General features: G+C 47.4%; 1 protein-coding gene and 1 non-coding gene across 2 annotated transcripts; one reads left to right on the top strand and one right to left on the bottom strand.

The window, feature by feature from the left end:
* Window positions 1–7,866: 7,866 nt before the first annotated feature.
* On the bottom strand, window positions 7,867–7,948 carry TRNAS-CGA (transfer RNA serine (anticodon CGA)). The gene has a single exon. It is a non-coding gene; the product is annotated as a tRNA-Ser (tRNA).
* Window positions 7,949–8,028: 80 nt separating this feature from the next.
* Window positions 8,029–10,666, top strand: LOC123062964 (ribosomal lysine N-methyltransferase 3). The gene is made up of 6 exons (XM_044486674.1): window positions 8,029–8,125; window positions 8,209–8,581; window positions 8,882–9,078; window positions 9,247–9,473; window positions 9,574–9,638; window positions 9,808–10,666. The coding sequence occupies exons 1-6, from the start codon at window positions 8,106–8,108 to the stop codon at window positions 10,480–10,482; spliced, it is 1,557 nt and encodes a 518-aa protein (XP_044342609.1). The 5' UTR covers window positions 8,029–8,105; the 3' UTR covers window positions 10,483–10,666.
* Window positions 10,667–14,610: the final 3,944 nt, after the last annotated feature.

Below are 14,610 nucleotides of genomic sequence, written 5' to 3' on the forward strand. Positions count from 1 at the left end.
AAATCATGCTATTTAAACAAAATTTATCAGGGGGATATTTCAGCAAAAAAATTCCCATGGGTCAAAACTTATCATGGTGTTTAGTTATCGCAGTGCATATGTTTTCATGCTATTACACAGAAAAATACCAGGGGAGGGAGGTATACTACCGTGCTATTTACACATAAGTTACCGAAGTATCTTTTCAATAATTTTCTTCCCTATGGTCGAAGTTACCATGGTGTTTCTATCTCAGTTATCAGATGTGCGCTATGTATATTATCATCTATTTACACAGAAATTATCGGGTATATTTTCACGTTTTTCTTCCCCAATGTTTAAAGGTACGATGATGTTTGTATCTAAATTATCAGGTCTATGGCGTGAAAGTTATCATGCTATTTAGAGAAATTACCGAGGGGTTGGGGGCGGGGGGTTCAACAAATTTCTTCCCCAATGATCAAAGTTACCACGATGCTTTCACCAAAGTTATCACACCTTCGGTGCTTATATGACCATGCTACTTACACATAATGTAACGTGTGGTATACAAAAGTTATCATGTTGGTGGTGCGTTAGTTATCGTGGTGGTGATGGAGAATTTACCACGGGAAAAGTTTATGTGTCGGATTTGATAGGTGAAACGAAAATATTTTCGGTGCTAACATATTAAAGGCAAAACATGTCAAAACCGTATTTTTCCTTAGCTTGTTCAACAATGAGTTGTAGGTGAGATGGCCAACTCCCTTCATTGATTACCTATAGACCAGAGATCAAATCCCATTGCAAGCACTATTTTTGCCCGAAAATCAAAAACTAAAGAAGGAAGGAAATTGGAAGGGCGAGGCGGGTGCGCCGTGCGCGCGATCGGATCTCCTGAAAATCAGGAGGCGCAAAAATTAGGAAGGCACATGCGGGTGCAAGTGCGCGATAAAATCGGGAGATGCGCGCGATCGGATCTGACAATGCTGGATGTGTGTGGTAGTTTTTGCAATCTGCCACACAGTTGTCACATACATATTTCGTTTTCCAAATACTCGGTTTTCTGGTTTATGGGAAACCAAATTTTCGTTATCCCAAGATTTGGTGGACCAACCAAACATAGTTTTAGGTGGTTAGAATCCTAAACGTGATTAGTGGAAACGAACATGTTTGGTATAAATCTCGTATCCAAAAAACCCCTAAGAGCTCCCAACTCTTGACGCCAACCTAAGCCCAGATTCAACACCAAGCACCTCAGAGTGCAAAGCATTTTGAATGTTTGGAAGAAAACCTGCAGCGCAAGACACCACCTCCCCCATATGAACAACGCCCCAACCGCCGTTCAAATCCGCAGCCTTATACGAGCGATCAACATTTATTTTAATCATAGTTTTAAATAGCCAGCTATACCTCCGCTATAGCCTTTTCAGTGGGATGCCGTTAAATAGTCGTCTTCATAAATAGCCCGCTATAGCTTCACTATAGCTAATTTAAAGGTCCACCGCTATTTTTCATAGCCTGCTATTTAAAACATTGATTTTAATCCATTTCTTCACTGGTGGCGTCCAATGCTGCTTCACAGGCATCAACGCCTGCTCTTCACTTCAACCTGCGTACTGCAAAACTAAGAGGTTTGATTATTTATAATCCACACTAGCTCCTCACATTGCCTTCCTTTTCCTCATTCTCTGCGAGTATTGCGCTCGCACAATCAATTCCACATAAGTGTGCCAATAAGAGGTTATTTCTTAGCCGTGAGAGCCATCGGTTTGTCCATCATCACCAAAGCCGTTCTCTGGTCCTTCAGCAGGACTCTCTCCTCCTCCAGACCACATTCTCTCTAGCTCACTTTGGCTTGTTTGCGTTTGAATATAAAAATTGGCCTCCGTCTTCCCCGTTCATCTGTTAGACAAAGCACCGCAGGGAAACGTCCATGTCTCTTCAACTCAAGTTCACACAAAAAGATGTAGAACGTGGGCCAATCTCCACAAGAAGTATTTTATCTTGTCTGGTACCCCAATTCTCCAAATTTTCTTCCGCGGGGATAGCATATTTGAGGCTTCAGTCGTGGATGCGACCCCCCTTGGTCCCTCTATGTTTATGTTATTTATATGGACCCAATAAGCAGAGTTGACCAAAGATTGCCCTTGTTGTTGAAGTGCCATGCGGGGTAGTCCTCAAGGTCCTCATTGATTTGGATGGAAAGTATGCAGGCCGCACCATCTTCACTAAACACATCCCCTCACAAATACCTTGCCCCAAAAACCGAGATGGTGTTGGAAGAGCGGCGGGTCACGTTCCGCCAGGCGCAGACGGACCAGGAGTAGAACCTTCGCCTCCTCGACGAGCACGACACGCAGAGGAGGAACTCGCCGCCGGCCCGACCATCGTGCCTCACGTGAACGGTGGCGAGCAGAAGACATTGCTGGAATCCTTCTGCAACGCTCGTGAAATCCGCCACGATCGCTGGCGGTACCACGCCCGTCAAGCGGAGTTAGAAGCTGTCTTCAAGGAGATCAACGGGGCCGCGGCTAGGGCAAGAGCGAGGACAAGGTCGCTAGCAGCGCCATGGCCACGCCCCGCCGTCATGACCATGAAGTCGGCCCGTCTGTGGACGCCACCGATAGTGAGAAAGAGTAGACCATGGGAGGTCACTGGCGCTCGCTCTTTCGCTCCCACTGAAACAGGTTTAGTGAAACAGGTTTAGAATCCTATAAACATGATTAGTGAAACAGGTTTGGTATTAAATTATAAATCCCATATCCAAACAACCACTAAGAGCTCCCAACTCTTGACGCCAACCTAAGCCCAGATTTAACAGCAAGCACCTCAGAGTGCAAAGCATTCTGAATGTTTGGAAGAAAACCTGCAACGCAAGACACCACCTCCCCATATGAACAACGCCCCAACCGCCCTTCAAATCCGCAGCCTTATATGAGCGATCAACATTTATTTTAAGGGGAGTGTTATTTTAATCCATTCCTTCACTGGTGGCATCCAATGCTTCACAGGCATCAACGCCTGCTCTTCAGTTCAACCTGCGTATTGCAAAACTAAGAGGTTTGATTATTTATAATCCACACTAGCTCCTCGCATTGCCTTCCTTTTCCTCATTCTCTGCGAGTACTGCGCTCGCACAACCAATTCCACATAAGTATGCCAATAAGAGGGTACTTCTCAGCCGCGAGAGCCATCAGTTTGTCCATCATTGCCAAAGCCGTTCTCTGGTCCTTGAGCAGGACTCTCTCTCTTCTTCTCAAGACCACATTCTCTCCAGCTCACTTTGGCTTGTTTTGCATTTGAATAGAAAAATTGGCCTCTGTCTTCCCCGTTCATTTGTCACACAGGGCACCGCAGGGAAACGTCCATGTCTCTTCAACTCAAGTTCACACAAGAAGATGTAGAACGTGGGCCAATCCCCACAAGAAGTGTTTATCTTGCCTGGTACCCCAATTCTCCAAATTTTCTTTTATGAGGATAGCATATTTGAGGCTTCAGTCGTGGATGCGACCCCCCTTGGTCCCTCTATGTTTATGTTATTTATATGGACCCAACCTTGCCCCCAAAACCGAGATGGTGTTGGAAGAGCGGTGGGTTGCGTTCTGGCAGGCGCAGACGGACCAGGAGTACAACTTTCGCCTCCTCGACGAGCACCAACACGCGGAGGAGGAACTTGCTGCCAGCTCGGCCATCACGCCTTACGTGAACGGTGGCGAGTAGAAGACATTGCTGGAATCCTTCTGGATCGCTCGCGAAATCCGTCGCGATCGCTGGCGGTACCACGCCCGTCAAGCGAAGTTAGAAGCTGCCTTCAAGGAGATCAATGGGGCGGCGGATGACGTCTAGGGCAAGAGCAAGGACGAGGTCGCCAGCAGCGCCACGACCGTGCCCCGCTGTCACGACCATGAAGTCGGCCCGTCCGCGGGCGCCACCGGTAGCGAGGAAGAGTAGACCATGGGAGGTCACTTGCGCTCAGGTCCCAGGAAGGCCACCGCTCTTTCGCTCCCACTGAAGCCAAGCTTGGCGGGCCCATCATCGTCGGCTGATTAGTGCTTGTAGGCTACGAAGGCAGAGGCGGAGCTTAAATTCCCTGGGCTCATGTCCGGCAGCCTGCCGGACATGGGGAATGGGCGCCGACAGTCATTTAGGCTAGGTTTAGAGTCTGGTCTAGTTCAAATATGTAGAAAACAATCCAGTTTATGCAAAAATTACCCAAGTGTGAATGAATATCGTTTGGATTGTTTAAGTATGCATCAAATTTGTTTATTTCATTATATTTCGATCATAATGCAACTGGATATATGTGGCTAGCTTTGGATGGCGGGTTCCCGCATCGGTATCCGTCTGACAATATGCCTCTAATCTATACCTACTAATAAAGCAAGGTGTGTGTCTCCGATTTGTCCATCTGTTCATCATCGAAAAGATTTTTTTTCTATTCGAGGTGGTACTAAATTTTTGTCCGTTCATCTATTAGAAAAGGAGAAATGCCAGCATTTTGTACCTGGGCCGCCCGCGGGGTGGCCTAGCAAAGCCAGCCAATTTATTTTTGTGCCCACACAGGTGGGAAAACCTTATTTATCGCATGGAGCATCAAATAGTTGTAGATTTGCACAAGGCGCACAAGCTGGGCTGAACCATTTTTTTGCTCTATGTTATGCTTCCATTTTTCTTTTTCGTTTCTTTCTCCTTTTTTCTTTCTTGTTTCATTTGTATTTTTTCCTTTGAAGTTTATTTTTATTTCTACTTTTTTCCATAAATTCAAAATTTTCAAAAAAGTTCATAATTTCAGAAAAAAAAATCATTTTTTAAGTTCTGAATTCCAAAAAGTATCCCATTTTGAAAATTGTTTAGAACTTTAAATCTTTATTCACTATCCAAAATTGGTTCAAACTTTCCAAAATGTTCCACTTTTTATTAGTATTTTTCGAAGTTGTTTGAGATTTTCTAAAAAAATGCGTTTTGAAAATGTTCCAAATACGAAAAATATTCTTGTCTTAGTGAAATGCTTGCAAATTCAAAATAATTTGGAGTTTAAAGAAACAAATTTTCTAAAATTCTTTTGAATGTTCAAAATATGTTTTCTTTTTCAAAAAAACTCAAATTCATGTTTCCAAATAAAATTTTGAATGTTTTAAATTTTGTTGTGTATTTCTGAAAATGTAAAGAATTTAAAAAAAAATGTTTGGGATTTTCGAAATTATTCATGTTTCCAAAAATATTCAACAATTTATATTTTTTTAAAAGTTCAAGAAAACAAAAAAATGTTTTGAATCTAACATTGGAGTATGTTCTTAAAGGTTCGAGCTGGCCATTGGTTGGTAGGACTCATTTCTTCTAGCGGCTAGCAGCACGTAGTCAGGTCTTTAAGGGCATGATTTCGATCATTCAACTCAGATTTTTTTTTTTGGATTTTTTTTGCGCCTTATAAACACATGTTGTCTTGGATCGTACCAGTGTGCCGGCACATACACGAACTGATGCGCGTCCCATGCATTATTTTACGCAAGTAGCGTCATATAGTAGCCCCCATGCAATTGGCCCAATAAAAAAATTGCTCCATCGCACAGGCAGTATTGGGCCTCAGCCGCACTCCCCTGCTGGGTCGTCTGCATCCAGCCCATCGATCCTTGCCGAGGAAGCCAAAAATATTTGGTGGTTGCAAGGAATAGAACTTGCAACGTTGCATCCACATACTCATGCAGATGCCAACTGAGCTAGGGCGGCTTTGTTACATAAAAACGGTTTGTCCTCCTATTAAATATACACATTACAACTGTTACGGTGATTGACGATTTTACGAGCTGTCCTTCCACCCTAATCTGATTGTAGGAAAATGGAAGTTACGATGAGTTACACAACTAAAAATATGAGGAGTTACATAGAACGATGGGACCGTTACAAAATTTTAGTGGGACCAGTTAGTTATTTCAAGGGTAGATCCGTCATTTACTTTGGAAAATTCCCCATGGCAATGTCATCTCCTGATCCATTCGTTTCATCTCACCAGTCACAACACTCAAATGGAGCCGGCCGCCGCGCCTTCAACGCCGCCACCTCTCCCGCTAATCCATCCTCTGCATGGGCACCACACCCCTCCCCCGCCCGCGGCACCCGTGGAATATTACCGTCCAGAAACTCCCCGGCTACCTCCCGCAACGCCGGCGTAGGGCGAGGTCCTGGAGGCAAGGCAACCCCTGGTTGTGTGTTAGAAGGGAATAGAGAGGGATTGGTGGAATCATTGTTTATTACTTGAGCCTAGTGGACATATATATATATATATATATATATATATATATATATATATATATATAGAGGAGTATATGATCTACTTGAAGTAAGCCTATTTCCTAGTTTCTGATAATGAACGAAATACATGAATGGCTCCCCTTACAAAAGATTGATACAGGCTTCGTTAACAAGACAAGGACAATGGCGCATACGAGACATTCCTATGAACCGTCTTCGTCAGGAACAATAGGAAATGCCTTATGGAAGATATCGATACCACCAAGAGTTAGGAACTTTTGGTGGAGAGTTATCAAAGGATTTGTGCCCTGTAAATCTGGCATGCTTACTCGACACATAGAAAAGACCCCATTCTGCGACCTATGTGGCAAGGAGGAAACTATAACCCATGCCCTGTTCGAATGCACTTGGGCGAGACTCTTCTAGAAGGAGATGAAGACCATGATGCAGATAAAAATCCCTGTGTTACATCCACAATCGTGGGCTTTAGATTTGATTGAAGGAAAACTAGGATCAGACCATTTTGTATGCATGGTATGTGTGGCTGCTGGGCGGTATGGTCCGAAAGAAATGCTCATACTCATGGTGATAAGGGAAAGATTAGTTCAAGCTTCTGTTCGGTGAGCTCTTGATAATGTTGTTGACCTTAGAACAACAGGGGAAACTACTTGACTTGTGGTAACCAAGGAGGAATCTCGTTGGCAGGCACCGGAATAGGGGACTCTGAAAATCAATGTGGACGCGACATTTCTTGAGCAGGCAGGGTGCGGAAGTACATGGCTGGTGGTACGAGATTCAGAGGGCAACCTAATCAGAGCGCGTGCCTTGTGGTATCGTTTTGCATCAAGTGACCAAACGATGGAGCTATACGCTATCCGGGACGGGATTCAACTAGCCAGAGACATGGGTTACTCACGGATATGTGTTGAAAGTGATGCCAAAGAGATGGTTAGGATGTGCAACTCTGAACTTTCAGAGAGAGCAGCGAATGCAGCTGTTTGCCATGAAATCAAAGAGCTTTTAGGAGGATTTATGAGCTGTGGTCCGTTGTTTATTGAGTAATAAAGATCTTGATTTGCCAAAAAAAGGACAATGGCGCATACCATTTTCTCTCTGTTTCGAGGTAGGCAAAAACAAAAAAAGGCGTCGACATTTCTTGAGCAGGGGAAACTACTCGACTTGTGGTAACCAAGGAGGAGTCTCGTTGGCAGGCACCGGAACAGGGGACTCTGAAAATCAATGTGGACGCGACATTTCTTGAGCAGGCAGGGTGCGGAAGTACATGGCTGGTGGTACGAGATTCAGAGGGCAACCTAATCAGAGCGCATGCCTTGTGGTATCGTTTTGCATCAAGTGACCAAACGATGGAGCTATACGCTATCCGGGACGGGATTCAACTAGCCAGAGACATGGGTTACTCACGGATATGTGTTGAAAGTGATGCCAAAGAGATGGTTAGGATGTGCAACTCTGAACTTTCAGAGAGAGCAGCGAATGCAGCTGTTTGCCATGAAATCAAAGAGCTTTTAGGAGGATTTATGAGCTGTGGTTCGTTGTTTATTGAGTAATAAAGCTCTTGATTTGCCAAAAAAAAAAGGACAACGGCGCATACCATTTTCTCTCTGTTTCGAGGTAGACAAAAACATAAAAAAAAAGCGTCGACAGCAGGATTCGAACCTGCGCAGGCAAAGCCCAACAGATTTCGAGTCTGTCTCCTTAACCACTCGGACATATCGACAGTCTTGCCAGATACATTTCTCATACTTTGATAACCAGATATACAACTAGTGAAAACCTAAACTTTTCCCCCCATTTAACTTCGGCCTTCGTCCCCCCTCGCTTGTCTAGGGAAACCTCCGCGACACCTGACCTGCGCCGCCGCCGCCGCCGCCGCCATGGACGTCGCCACCGCAAGGTAAGAAATCCTTTGCGTTACTCCTCATATTCCAGCCTACGACCTGGACCACCCTCATGCCGTTCCCCGCCTTGTCCCCGCAGCCGCCTCCGCGCCTTCGAGAGCTGGATGCGGGAGCACGGCGTCGTCTGCAGCGACGCGCTCCGCCTCGACGCCAGCGAGGCCGGCGGCGTCTACGTGCGCGCGCTCGCCGCGCTCCGGGAGGGCGACGTCGTTGCTACCATCCCGCGCCGCGCGTGCCTGACGCCGCGCACGTCCGGGGCCGCGGCGGCCATCAAGGACGCGCAGCTCGGCGGCACGCTCGCTCTCGCCGTCGCCGTCATGTACGAGCGCGCGCGGGGCGCCGACTCTCCGTGGCACGACTACCTCCGCCTGATCCCGGACTGCGAGCCCGTGCCGCTCGTCTGGCCCGAGGACGAGGCCGCGCGCCTCCTCGCCGGCACCGAGCTCGATAAGGTGAAACCTTCTCCTGTAGTAAGTCGCGGTGCGTATGTATCTTAGTCCGTGATTGATGTTGCCATGCAGTAAATTCTGTGAATTTTGCGATATATCTTGCACTAGTTTGGTTAATTTGAGTTGCCTGAAACTGTGGCTTTGTTTGCTCAAATTATTTGTACCGTGAGCTAATTGGACAGTGTCTAATGATGTTTTCCACCATACTGTGAAAATCATATGAGCCAAATTTATCATATCATGCTTCATATCAATCTTGTCCAAGCATAGAGATTTCTCTAAAAACAGCAAATTTCTAGGCAGACAGTGAAGCAAGACAGGGAATTCCTTTGTGAGGATTGGAAAGAATGTATTGAGCCACTCATTTCTTCTGGAGAATTGGGGGTCAAGCCAGATGATCTTAGCCTGGAGAAATATTTTGCTGCTAAAAGTCTTCTTTCATCAAGGTCCTTCCGTATAGATAAATATCATGGTTCTGGAATGGTTCCCCTGGCTGACCTGTAAGCTACATCTGCCTATGTAATTGGATTCATTTTACATGCTTATGTTGCAAATGCTTCATCAGTTACCCACACTAGGTCAGCTATTATTACATAGTGGTGACTGATGAGGTATAGTGGTGTGAATATTAACATGGATATGTGCCCTTCACTGTATTTGGTTATCAGTTTTAATCACAAGACTGATGGTGAACATGTCCACTTCACTAAGTCAGACGACTCAGACTCAGACGAAGAAGAAGATGGTGATGATCAAAGTAATGCAGACTCAGGTGAAGAAGGTGATGTTGATCAAAGCAATATAGACTTAGTTGAAGAAAAAGATGACGATGATCAAAGCAATGCTTCTGCTGATGAACCGTCAACTGTTGAAAATTCCACCGCCAAACCTTCAGGTTACTTTCATTGACATATGCATGTACATGATCATAAGTTGTCAAGACTTGTAATTGACTGACGGAGAGTTTCGCTCACGATTATTTATCTACTTATAAGGTGAAGGATATAACGATGAAGATTTGGAAATGATTATTGTCAGAGATGCCAATCCAGGGGATGAGGTAATGCACAGCTACTAACTTGCCATTTGATTTTGCTGTCAAGTGATTATTCATTTTGTTGTGCTGGATCTCCGTAGGTTCGTATATTAATGCAGTCACTGTTCTCCGTTTGGAAGAAATAGTACCATAATAATGATGCAGCTTCTTTTCTTCTCTCTTTGGACTCTAGGTTTATAATACGTATGGTACCATGGGAAATGCTGCTTTGCTTCATCGGTATGGTTTTACAGAACTTGACAACCCATACGACATTGTCAACATCGATTTAACACTGGTCACCAAGTGGTGCTCGTCCAAGTACTCCCATCGATATGCAAAAGCAAGGGTATCACTATGGCATAAGCTAGGCTATTCAGGCTGCACCAGCGAAGATGCCGAGTACTTTGAGATCTCATACGATGGAGAGCCCCAGCTTGAACTTCTGATCCTCCTTTACATCATCTTCTTGGAGCCTGAAGTTTATGACAAGTTGGTCTGCGTAGCTGAGGATCTGGTTGGTGATGATGACCAGCACGATGAGCAGGATACCATCGACAGTTTTGCTAAGGTTGTCGAAGTAACAAGACCCGCCAAAAATGGGGTTGAAAAACTGCCTGATGTGAAGAAGCTACTGCAAAGTGAGAGCATTGGCTCTGCACTTGCATCCATTGCTGACAACCGGGAGAGCCTCTATGGTTCCAGCACTTTAAAAGATGACGAGGAGAAGCTCCGAACATGCTCTCCCGTCGGCGAAAGGAACATTTACCATTCTCTGGTGTTGCGTGTGAGTGAGAGGAAGATACTTGGCAGATTGAGGAAACATGCCTGTAGTTGGCCAAAGACCAAGAAGAGGAAGCATACCTAGTGTTTGAGTTTTGCAGCCAGCAAGCAGCTGTAACTTTTTTGCCTGGTTAAGATGTGTTAGATTCTGAAATGATAGGATCGCCAGTTGAATTTACATCTGGCATTTGTTACTCTTCCTGTAATGATGTGACTTGTAGCTCCTTTTCATTTTTCCCCATATGAAGTTCAGATCATTTGAAGATGCACCCTCAGAGTTTAAGTAGTTGAGACATGCCAGTTTGTGATGCTATGATTACCTTCATTTAGGCCTTGTTCGTTTAATCCTCCTCCCAAGGGAATTGGAGTGGATTGGAGAGGATTTTGGCTTGTAGGAGATCTAATCCCCCTCAAACCCTGCCATTCCCCTTCAAAAACCACCTCAACCGAACAAGGCCTTGAGAGTATGTTGATTCGACTCTTTTTAGTAGCTTTCTTATGTTATTGCTTACACAATCTCACGAGTCCTAGAACATGACCAGCAACAAGACAGTGCCTACTCCAAAGGCCACCACAACAAACTCTGGACAGGCCTAGGTCATATATATTTTCTGAAACAGAGTCAAACATTTGGCCCATCCATTAATTAAGAAGAATCGAGTTTGTTTTACACGCAACTACGATTATAAAAAAAGTGTTACCCTCCCAGCAACAATTAACCCAAACTTTCACGCCCGTGGTAACCCAAGCCTAGCATGGCTCTTAATAACCCCTAAGATAATTGGTGGCTGAATTGATTTGTGACGAAATATATGAGCATTCCTCTTATTTCAAATAGTCCAACAAATGGTCTGCCTCCCTCTGGCATCGCCGCTGGTCCGCCTCGTCTCCGGTGGCCCTAGGACCATGGAGGCATGGTGGACCCCGACCATTGCTGGCGGGAGGGATCTTGCTCTGTTTTTAGGTATTTTTATGAGTTTGTTTAGGGTTTGTATCCTATTCAGAAAGATGAAATAAGGTTCTCCCCGCTTATTCCCCGTTCTGGTGATGCGTCTAGTATCGTTAAAGGGTGTGTGGAGGTGTGCCAGCGGTGGATCTCACAGGATTTGGTCGGTGCTTGTCTCCGGTGGATCCGATTGGATCCAGTCTTTATCTGTGCGTCTAGAGGTTGGGTTTTTTTGATCTATACTTCTGTTAATCGGCGACGGTTGCTTTTCTGACGCGCTGGTCCTGTAGGGTCTTGCCACAACGAATCCCAACTATCTACTACAACAATTTTGGCTCGTCTCAAGTGAGGGAGGAGCGGTGACGGCGGAGTGCTTTTGGCTCGCTTTAGTGTTTTTAGTTGTCGCGAGATGGTCTGCGGACATGAATGTTATTGAAAGTTGTTCTTGAAAAAAAGCAGTCCAACAAATGAGCATGGAAAAGATGCCATGGCCTTTCTATCTGAAATGTTGTTGCTCGACATGTTGCACCACCAATCTTTAAGCGAGGGATGCGCCACGGCAATGCTCACGGACCTTTACTGGCTCATTATGGGGTGGATTAGAGATAGGACACTGTGATTGAATTAAGGAGGGAGGGCTGGCCCCACCCAGCTGAAAATCAGGGGGGCAGGTTTAGTGAGAAGGAAGGAGCCCGTAACCCCCCGTAAAGATCCGTGTGTGTAGCATTTTTGGATGCGCCATCCACGTCGAAGTGTCAATGGCATGGAGGCCAAGCCAATCTACTCACTTGATACAGACTAGAGAGGGCGGAAAAAGTAACGGACATCCACGTCCGACGTGGCAACGCGGAACACGAGCATGACTAAAAGGCGAACAACTCCGAGCTCGTAGTGTGCATATTAATGGATCAAAAATGCTAGACACACAAACAAATACATACATAAATTTACAAACTCTTTTCATGGATCGACGTCACTGCTGGTGACCCGGCAGAACCAAAGCCAGAGCCGCCGGGAGGAGCGACGACGACCACAAGCCACCGGGAGGCACCCACCGACGGCGATGGACATCTTCTTCTTGTCGCACGGCTCGCCCTTGCTGTCCATCGACGAGACGATCCCGGCGGAGAGCTTCTTCAGGTCGTGGCTGCCATCGGCCGTCGCTGGCCAGGAGCCGCCGCGCTCCATCCTGATGGTGTCGGCGCACTGGGAGACGGACGCTCCGGCTGTCAACGTCATCCGTGGCAACAACGACACCATCCACGACTTCGACGGCTTCCCCAAGCCCATGTACTGTTAGGTTAATCTTGTTGAGGCTCCCCGCTCCCCGCTCTCGCCGACGGCCGCTCCGGCCCCGGCGCCCACAGCCTCCCGCCGCTCGCCGCTCCGGCGCCCGGCGGCCACCCTCCACACCCCTGTCCCCATGGGCTCACCGGCTGCCTCCGGCCGCGGTTGCGACCTGCGTTGGCTCGAGTCCAGTCCGTCCTCCGATGGCTCCGCGCGACCCTCCTACCGGCAGGCGCTTTGCGGGTCGTCGGCCGCCGCCCCTCCGCCGGCCTCGCCCTCGCCCCCTTCGCGCGCCATCCGCTCTGAGGTCCACCGGGTCTCTGAAGAGGAGCCCGCCGAGGAGCGCGAGTGGCTCGTGGCGGGTCGCAAGCGGAGGCGGCCCCCGCAGCGCCACCGCCCGCGGCGGCGTGCCCCTGCTGCACGTTCCTCCCGCCTCCCACCGCTCCGCCGTCTGAGCCGCGCCGGCGCCGAGCCTCGGAGGAGTTCTGCTCGCGCTGCCGCTACCATGGCCACCCCAGGGACGAGTGCCGCCGCGACGTCCGCTGCGCGCGTTGCGGCTTCTACGGCCACGTAGCACGCAAGTGCACCAACCCACGCTCGCCGCCGTCCCCCTCAAGCTCGAGCCCGTCGCCCAAGCGTCTCCGGGGCCCCTCCCTCGCGCAGCCCTCGCCCTCGCCGACGGTCTCGTCTCCGGCTCCGTCCATCCAGGGTTCTTGGCAGCCTGCGTCTTCCGGGCCCGCCATCCCCTCCCCCTGCGCCTCCCTCTCGGCGCGGTCCGCCTCCCCCTCTGTCCCCCTCACCGGGCACCCGTCGCTACGGTCGGATGCCGCCCCCGCGTGCTGAAGTAAATATGCCCTAGAGGCAATAATAAAGTTATTATTTATTTCCTTATTTCATGATGAATGTTTATTATTCATGCTAGAATTGTATTAACCGGAAACATAATACATGTGTGAATACATAGACAACCAAAGTGTCACTAGTATGCCTCTACTTGACTAGCTCGTTAATCAAAGATGGTTATGTTTCCTAACCATGAACAAAGTGTTGTTATTTGATTAACGAGGTCACATCATTAGTTGAATGATCTGATTGACATGACCCATTCCATTAGCTTAGCACCCGATCGTTTAGTATGTTGTTATTGCTTTCTTCATGACTTATACATGTTCCTATGACTATGAGATTATGCAACTCCCATTTGCCGGAGGAACACTTTGGGTGCTACCAAACGTCACAACGTAACTGGGTGATTATAAAGGAGCATTACAGGTGTCTCCAAAGGGAGATGTTGGGTTGACGTATTTCGAGATTAGGATTTGTCACTCCGATTGTCGGAAAGGTATCTCTGGGCCCTCTCGGTAATGCACATCACATAAGCCTTGCAAGCATTACAACTAATATGTTAGTTGTGAGATGATATATTACGGAACGAGTAAAGAGACTTGCTGGTAACGAGATTGAACTAGGTATTGGATACCGACGATCGAATCTCGGGCAAGTAACATACCGATGACAAAGGGAACAACGTATGTTGTTATGCGGTCTGACCGATAAAGATCTTCGTAGAATATGTAGGAGCCAATATGGGCATCCAGGTCCCGCTATTGGTTATTGACCGGAGACATGTCTCGGTCATGTCTACATTGTTCTCGAACCCGTAGGGTCCGCACGATTAAGGTTACGATGACATTTATATTATGAGTTTACATGTTTTGATGTACCGAAGGAGTTCGGAGTCCCGGATGAGATCGGGGACATGACGAGGAGTCTCGAAATGGTCAAGACGTAAAGACTCATATATTGGATGATATGGTTAGGCCAAGGGGTCAAGCCCATGAGGCTTTAGGTCGGTGCAAAAGGAGTTTTGCGGAGGCCAGGGGGCCAAACGCCGGAGACCCTGGCGTCTGGCCCTGGGCCAGACGCCGAGGCCCATGGCGTCTGGGCCAGACGCCAAGGATTGTGGCGTTTGGTCCTGGA

This window comes from Triticum aestivum, chromosome 3A (genome assembly GCF_018294505.1).
Source record: "Triticum aestivum cultivar Chinese Spring chromosome 3A, IWGSC CS RefSeq v2.1, whole genome shotgun sequence".
Lineage (NCBI taxonomy): Eukaryota > Viridiplantae > Streptophyta > Magnoliopsida > Poales > Poaceae > Triticum > Triticum aestivum.

What these genes read in the sequence shown, in the direction of transcription:
- LOC123062964 (XM_044486674.1), top strand. Translation starts at nt 8,106, where the DNA reads ATGGACGTCGCCACCGCAAG. An exon ending in ATGGTTCCCCTGGCTGACCT is followed by an intron (nt 9,079 to 9,246) that starts GTAAGCTACATC and finishes TTTGGTTATCAG; the next exon opens with TTTTAATCACAAGACTGATG. An exon ending in ATGCCAATCCAGGGGATGAG is followed by an intron (nt 9,639 to 9,807) that starts GTAATGCACAGC and finishes TTTGGACTCTAG; the next exon opens with GTTTATAATACGTATGGTAC.